Source organism: Parus major, chromosome 13, assembly GCF_001522545.3.
Source record: "Parus major isolate Abel chromosome 13, Parus_major1.1, whole genome shotgun sequence".
Classification (NCBI taxonomy): Eukaryota; Metazoa; Chordata; class Aves; order Passeriformes; family Paridae; genus Parus; species Parus major.
This window is the reverse complement of record NC_031782.1, coordinates 3081751-3089539: the sequence shown is the minus strand read 5'-3', so window position 1 is coordinate 3089539 and position 7789 is coordinate 3081751. Positions and strand designations below refer to the sequence as shown.

Genomic DNA, 7789 nt, shown 5'->3' with positions numbered 1-7789 from the left:
CGCCGCTCCCCCGGTGGCGGTGCCTCTCCCCGCGGCCCCTCCCGAGCATCGCCCATCGCGGAGGCGCGGGGCCGGTACTCACTGTCCGCACCGAGCGCGGCTCGCAGCGCCCCGCGCGTCCCGCAGCTCGGGCAAAGTAACCCCGTCTGCGCTAAACTCCACCAGAGCCGCTCCCGGAGCCCCGCTCTGCCTCTCGCCCCGGCTTTCCGGGACGATATTCCCCAGGAAGGCAGGAAAAGCTGCCCAGAAGAAGCGGCGCCCGACCGAAGATGATAGAGGAGGCGAAGGGGGGTGGCTTTTTGCCCGCTGCGTGCCTCCATGCCTGTCATTCCCTTGTCTTAATCCTTTAGAAAGGAGTCGCCAGGCAGACAGAGCGTTCCTGGAGGGGCGATGCTGCCGAGCCCTGCCCCGGGCAGAAGGAAGCCGGGAGATGAGCGGCCCGGGGCGGGCACCGGGAGAGTGTGAGGAGCTGCCTCCGCCTGCGCCTTTCCGAGAGGGAAAAAGCATGGTAAGAGCTGGACTCGATCCCTGGAGCGCAGCCCCGCTGAGCAGGAGGTGGGATTATTCCGGAGTAGTTATGGAGAGCTATAACCTGGCAGCGGAGTGTTAAAGCGACTTGTTCTTGCTGGAAGAGGAACCCACTGCGGGCATCGCCGGCGTGGTGGCCGAGGGAAGGTCACTCGGATCCTTCTCTTCCTCTCGCATCTTTCTTCATCCGTCAAACGACCGAAGAAAAACTGGTAAATCGGCTCTTGCCAGTGTTGGGAATACCGTGCCTTTTGCCTGGGATGATTTGCCCTGATGTGCCGCCTCAACGGGATGTACAAAGTGCGACTGGGACTGATTCGGCCACCAAAGTTTGCAGAGTGATCAGCAGGGGCCGTGGGATGGAGGGAGCTGGGCACACACCAGCAGGGTCCGTCACGCACGGTCCGACGGCACAGACCTGCTGCTCCCTTGAAAACTAACTCCTGCTGGTCTAAATCCTACTTCTCCCCCCGCCGATTTACACTTTCAGGGAAAAAACCCCACATGCACGATGCAATGCAGTGTTCCTGTGTTGGTTTTGTAGATAAGATTTGCTATGCAATTCCAAAACTAAAGCAGGAGGAGAGACGGCCCTGCGTCCCAGAGCAAACAGGGAATCAGAGCTGAAAGGTAGGAGCCAGCATTTCTTGCTTAAGTCAAACTAAATAACCTAATTTCTTGCTGAAAGCCTTTAAAACACACCTACTGTATGTTTATGTATTTTGTCCTAGAAATATAAAACAGTTTGAAGAAAGTGAAGATTTGCTTTCTGATACTACCAAGAAACAAGAGGACCGGTGCATTTTGTAACAGGAATGCACGGAGGAGGAAGGATGGAGTGTTTCATCAGTGAGACATTTAGGGAACTAGAGAAAAGGCATCTTTTCTAAAATGCTTCAGTAAATATGAAGGGCTGCTGCAGTGGACCCTGGAAACACTCGATCAATAGTCTATTTAAGTGTGAATAGATGCAAGCATGGAAAAGTGAGTGCTTTGCTGTGTGTGGGGTGTGTTTGCAGAGGACGGCAGCAGAACATTTACAGGTGAGCTGTCTGAGTTGGGCTACTCCATGCCAGGGTGGTGCAGGGTGTTTCTGAAGGGATTGCTGAAACCCCCTGTCTGTAGGGTGGACTGTGTTAGTGCATTTTCAGTTCCTGCTCACAGAGCTTTCAGGATGGTTCAAAGAGGGTGAGGTCAGTCCGGGGGCGAAGGGACTGTAGGAAAAGACCTTTGGTCGGTTTGGTGATGAGTAATTAATGGACGTCTGATGTCTCTGATCTCTGCAAGGAGAGGAGTTGATGTCGTCATGAAAATCATGATATGATTTTCCCTCAGGAGAAACCATGACTTGGAACGACACCACTATGGACGGGGAAGGGCTGCTGGTGGAAAGGGACTCCTCTTCCTTTCGGATCCTCACGGGCTGCTTCCTCTCGCTCCTGATCCTCTCCACGCTGCTGGGAAACACGCTGGTCTGTGCAGCTGTCATTAGGTTTCGCCACCTCAGGTCCAAGGTGACCAACTTCTTTGTCATCTCCTTGGCTGTGTCAGATCTCTTAGTGGCAGTTTTGGTCATGCCTTGGAAAGCTGTGGCTGAGATCGCTGGTTTCTGGCCTTTTGGTTCATTTTGCAACATCTGGGTGGCCTTTGATATTATGTGCTCAACAGCCTCCATCTTAAACCTCTGTGTCATTAGTGTGGACAGATACTGGGCCATCTCCAGCCCATTTAGGTACGAGAGGAAAATGACCCCCAAGGCAGCCTTCATCATGATCAGCGTGGCGTGGACTTTGTCCGTGTTGATCTCCTTCATCCCAGTGCAGCTGAATTGGCACAAGGCTGCAACCACGAGCTTTTTGGACTTCAATGCCAGTTTAGAAGGTGTAACCATGGACAACTGTGATTCTAGCCTAAACAGGATGTATGCCATCTCCTCTTCTCTAATTAGCTTCTACATCCCTGTGGCCATCATGATAGTAACCTACACCAGGATATACCGGATTGCTCAGAAGCAAATCCGGCGCATCTCGGCTCTGGAGAGAGCAGCAGTGCATGCCAAGAACTGCCAGAACCCAGGTGGCAACAGGAGCAGCATGGACTGCCAGCAGCCAGAGAGCAACTTCAAAATGTCCTTCAAGAGGGAAACAAAAGTGTTGAAGACTCTCTCGGTGATCATGGGGGTGTTTGTGTGCTGCTGGTTGCCATTTTTTGTGTTGAACTGCATGATTCCCTTCTGCGAGCCCACCCAGCCATCCAAGGGAGCAGAGGCTTTCTGCATTAACTCCACCACCTTTGATGTTTTTGTATGGTTTGGATGGGCGAATTCTTCCCTCAACCCCATCATTTATGCCTTCAATGCTGATTTCCGCAAGGCATTCTCCACCCTGCTGGGCTGCTACAGGCTCTGCCCCATGTCTGGCAATGCCATCGAGACTGTCAGCATTAACAACAATGGGGCAGTGGTTTTTTCCAGCCAACACGAGCCTAAAGGGTCCAGCCCCAAAGAGTCTAATCTGGTTTATCTGATTCCACACTCAATTATCTGCCCGGAAGAAGAACCTCTTAAAAAGGAAGACGAGAGTGAACTGTCAAAGACCTTGGAGAAAATGTCTCCAGCACTGTCGGGTATCTTGGATTATGAAGCTGATGTTTCTTTGGAAAAGATCAATCCCATTACACAGAATGGGCAGCATAAAACCTGAACAGTAAGGTTTACTCAGCAAGACCTAATGGTGTATATTGTAATAATCTTTTGGGGAAAAAAAAAAAAAGATATACAAGATTTTTTTGGTAAGAACCTAAGCTCTAAGGGAGAAAAATGCACATTTACACCAAGCCCAGAATTAATTTTCCTGGCATTCAGAGCAAATTTAACATTTCAAACAATAAACAGAAAAAGATACTGGAAATTGGTTATAAAAAAGGATGAACTGTACTGTTCATACTGAGGAAAATCTACAAATTTAGATACAGTGCAGTTACAAAGAAAATGTTGCTTCTTCTCTGTACAGAGAAACCAATTTCTAGCTAAAAGTGAGGTAAAAGATAAATGTTGAGTATTTAAAGATTAATGTTTACTAGAAGTTAAAAGATTGCTGTGTCTTGTGATAGTGGGTGTTAACAGGTCCTAATTAAAGACTGAGGGATTGTAAAGGTAGGTAGATGCCTTCTTAAAATTATTTCTGACAAATAATTGAGCCTTATAACGAGAATGGTTATTTTTAAAGCTTTGGGAGGTAATATGTTGATACTGGTTTTATTTATTTATTGTTTTAAATTGATATTTTTCATATGTTATAAGAGATCTAGCTTTATTTATGTTATTTAAGATGTTTAAATAATGGGATATTTTTGAAGTGTCATAACTGCATTTTGACCAGTCAACCAGTCAGCACTTTATTACAAGCTCTGATAGTCTGGAGGGGTGGTGAGGGGAATGGAGGAATGTTAAAAAGCTCAGCAAGAAATGAAGGAATCAACAGAACTGATGCTGTGTAGAGTTCATTTGCTTGTGGGCTTTTTTTTATTTTTAAGTGGGATTTCTTTCAAAAGATAGGACCAGAGTTGACTGAGTTGTGAATTCTCTTCCCTTATAGAAATAAAAGAAATTGCTGCTATTTATTTTTAAAAAGTTTCATGTTACAGAGACTTTGCTAGAATGTCAAGTTTGTGGATCTGTAAATACCTTAAATATGACTACAACCTTAAGAAGAGTCCGATTTGGGAAGGAAAGCTTCTTAGATAACAATTCTTAGTATATAGTGTTTTGTATTTATGTAAGATAAACAGCTTTCTCAGACTTTTCTTATTTCAAGTCTTGGATATCTTTTCTGAACAAACACACTGGGTTATAATGGTAGGAAGGTCCTTGTTATCCTGCAGGACCACCTGGACCCTGCTGTCTGTCTGCTCCTCTGTCACAGTCAGAATTAAAACCTGAGGTCCCTGGTGCTTTACTCTGGGAGCTGGGAGGACATTGCAGTTTAGTGATTGCCATGTCAATACTCCAATCAATAAGGAATAGTGGCCTCATTACCATTTTGGATCAAAACATTTCTAAATACGGGTGGAACTGCACCCTCCGTCTCAAAATCCTCCTGTGAGCTCCAAAAAAAGTTGCCAATGTTTAATTAAAAAATCCTGCTACTTTTCCACTGTCCTTCCCTGCTGCTTCCCCTCTGCCATGCCAAAAGCAATCAGTGAGCATTAGCAACAGGAACGTTGGGTGTTAATATTCAGCAGCATTCAAAGAAATCAATTTCTTTTCTGAATGGGAGAAAATACCCTTTGGAGCAACTTTTTTCAGAACATATATATAAAAAAAAAAAGTGTTGTCAGGAAAAGAGAACTGAGAGAAAAAAAAAATTAAAGTCTAACAAACTATATACATCCTGCATCAGGTCTGTGTATTTATGTATTGTGAATGTTTTCATAATTTTATTGCCTGTATGCTGCTTTCATACATATAATAAAATTATTTTGTGAACAGAAGGTCAAATAAAGCAATCTACATTGCATTTATTAAATACATGCTGTTTTTTGGCAATTGTATTGATCGTGATAAAGGGAAGGACAGCTCCTTTATTTTCCCATTTGCTGTTATTTGGGATCACACCCATGAGGCAGATGGGAATTTCTGTTAGAAGCAGAGGAAAACCTCCTTACTAGAGACCACAGAGCCCTTGCTCTAAACTAGGTTTTGGAAGCAGTAAAAGCAGTCTGGAAACAGCCACTCTCTGCTTTAAATGTGTAAAGCTCGACCTACTGGTGATTTTTATTTAAAAGATTACTTTTGCCTTGGTGTAACAGCATAGTGAATTTGGTTTATAACATGTTTTTACTGTTGTTCTTCCTTTTTTTTTTTTCTTTTTTCCCTCCCAATCTGTGCAGTACTTCTAAAAGCCTGACACAGGCCCAGTGCTGGTGTCTGTTTTTTGGAGCAAAATGAACCACCTCAGCAGTGAGGTGATGATGGGTGTAGCTGAGGATCCCTCTGCTCTTGGCAGCCCTTTGCCACTGCCAGCAGATTCATTTTGAAACAAAGAAACAAATCTACATGGTTAATTCAGCCTCGAGTAAAGCCACTGGGAGTGAACAGTGCAGCACCAGGGACTGGAGCTGGTGCAGGAGCTGTGGGAATGTCCAGCTCCCCCTCCCTGGCTGCTCCTGGGGGATCAGTGAAGCAGCAGGTCTGAGGCAAACAAAGCATCGTGGCTGCCTCCAACCTGTCTGGGCTCCTTTGGGAAAATTTCCTAATGCCTGATTTTTTGGGGGTACCTTTGAGGAATTATTTCATTTCTTAAAAAGTACACAGGCCAAAGAGGAAGTTCTGTGGTTTCTTACTTGTTCTCAAAACTCCCAGCAGTTTGATATAAATGCAAAATATGATTTAAGGAGATTGTGTAAAGCAAGGTGCCGTTTTTGCATGAGTTCATAGGGGATGATTTGTATTCTGTAATAAATGTTTGCTCTGCTTGACCAGGAGCTGTCACAGAACCTCCCCCCTTGCACAAGGATCTGAGTTTCAGGGGGCTCTGTGAAGTTTGGTGAAGTGCTGCTGCTGTTGCTGCTGGGAGTGTCCCCTAGGTGTGAGAGGCTGGAGAGACCCTGGGATGACTTTATTTTATTGTTTTATCTCTCATTTGATTGAACTAATTTTTGCTTCTGACTCATTTTCCTTCCATACATTTTAAAATAACATGAATTGGCCTTGATCCTCATTTACTAACACACCCCATTTACCCTTTGCTGTCCAGTCTTCCCAGCAAGTCCCTCTACCTGTCCTCTCTGCCTTTCTTCCCATTACTACCAGAGCCTTTCTGTTGCCTTTTTTGGCTTTATTTTCCCCAATCACCCTTTGCTTGGAAGGAAGTCCAAATTAAAATCCTTCCCCCCCAGCACAGCCAAGAGTCCCCTTCCCACATCCTGCTCCCAGAAATGCCTCCCTTACCTGTTGCAGAGCCTGGACACCAGTGGCAGGGGTGGCTAGCAGGGACAACAGCAGGCACCTGCTAACTGCTTCTCGATTTATGTGCTGGATTAATTGCTCAGAAGCTGTTTTTATTACCTGCTCTGCATCTGCTCTGTGCCTGCTCCCTGGCTGCTCAAAACCAGCGGTCTGCTGGAACGAGTGGTCACACCAATGTCAGGGTGCACCCCGGGGGCTGGAGGAGTGCCAGGCTCTCACTGGGCTCTGTGGAGCTGATAGCAGGGAGCTGACTGATGAGGTTTGCCTGGAGTAACTTGTGAGTAGCCTGTTCCACCCTGGCAGGCAGCTGCTGCTCTGGGATTCATTTCTGAGAGCGTCTCCCCTGAGAAAACTTTGGCCACTTCAGTGGAACACCTCTCTAGGAAAGCCTTTTCTTCCTGTGTGCTGGAATGAGTGACGGGCAGAGGCAGACACAGAGGAGCAGCGAAGTGCCAGGACAGGGATGTCACTGCTCCCACCAGGATGGTCCCCACCTCTACTTCGGGGGAATCAGCCACTTTTCTCTCTTCCCTGCTCACACTTTTCTCCCTGCCTTGCTCCCCTCCAGCAGCGTTTTCCTCTGCAGAGTGAACCTTGCTCTGTCCCTCTCCCATGCCGGACATGAATGCAAGTTTACCCAGATAAACCAAGGAAACTTTTTTTAAGTTCTTGCTTCCTCGTGACTGAAGGTATTTTCCTGTTTGTGGATGGAAGAGGTTAATGATTCACTTGATGGCCTTGATGAAGGAGCTGTTGGCAATGAATGAGCTGCAATCAACAGATAAAATCTGAATACATTTCTCCCCTCGTCAAGCATTTTGTGCTGATTTGAGTTTCTAACTTAACAAAGTGTGCAAAAGATAGAGGATGAATGAGGAAATGCTTTTGCTGAGGTACAGGTTTAATGACACAGTTATTGGGAACCAATCCTGGATTTTTTTCGGATTGAGAGCTTCCAGAAGCAACTAAATCTGATTTAAATCTCAAAAACCTGCTATGATTAGTACCTTGCAAGGCAAATTATTCCAGCAATTATTTTGGTTTCTAGTGTAATGATAATGGAGTGTGTTCCTAGAGATGAGCACATGGCCTATGTGGCCACACAATGAATGTGACTTAGACAAGGAACACTGTGGTATTTATTTCACAGCTTTTAAAAGGTGGAAACACAAATCCAAGGTGTTTTTGCACTGGACTGTGAACCAAGTGTCAGGCTCCAATCTTAGTTCAGGTGATGATCTCATCTTTGAGAGAGAATCTGGTGCTCCTGCCACACCCCAGATCTCAGAGTTG

The 7789-nt window shown here is 45.8% G+C and overlaps 2 protein-coding genes across 3 annotated transcripts in view; one reads left to right on the top strand and one right to left on the bottom strand.

The window, feature by feature from the left end:
* SFXN1 (sideroflexin 1) overlaps window positions 1-6502 on the bottom strand; it is a 39499-nt gene extending 32997 nt beyond the window's left edge. The window contains exon 1 of the mRNA XM_015641696.2: window positions 6479-6502. The gene's annotated coding sequence lies outside the window, so the exon portion shown is untranslated. The remainder of the gene's footprint in view (window positions 1-6478) is intronic.
* On the top strand, window positions 7-5019 carry DRD1 (dopamine receptor D1). Of its 2 annotated transcripts, XM_015641689.2 has the most exons (3): window positions 7-1158; window positions 1260-1571; window positions 1864-5019. In XM_015641689.2, exon 3 carries the CDS (start codon window positions 1872-1874, stop codon window positions 3228-3230), a length of 1359 nt encoding a protein of 452 aa, XP_015497175.1. In that variant the 5' UTR covers window positions 7-1158; window positions 1260-1571; window positions 1864-1871; the 3' UTR covers window positions 3231-5019. The 2 variants fall into 2 exon arrangements, with proteins under 2 accessions (XP_015497175.1, XP_015497177.1); XM_015641691.2 differs by lacking the exon at window positions 1260-1571.
* Window positions 6503-7789: the final 1287 nt, after the last annotated feature.

Bases quoted from the DNA above. Each gene is read 5' to 3' on its own strand.
- DRD1 (XM_015641691.2), top strand. From the start codon at position 1,872: ATGACTTGGAACGACACCACTATGGACGGGGAAGGGCTGCTGGTGGAA.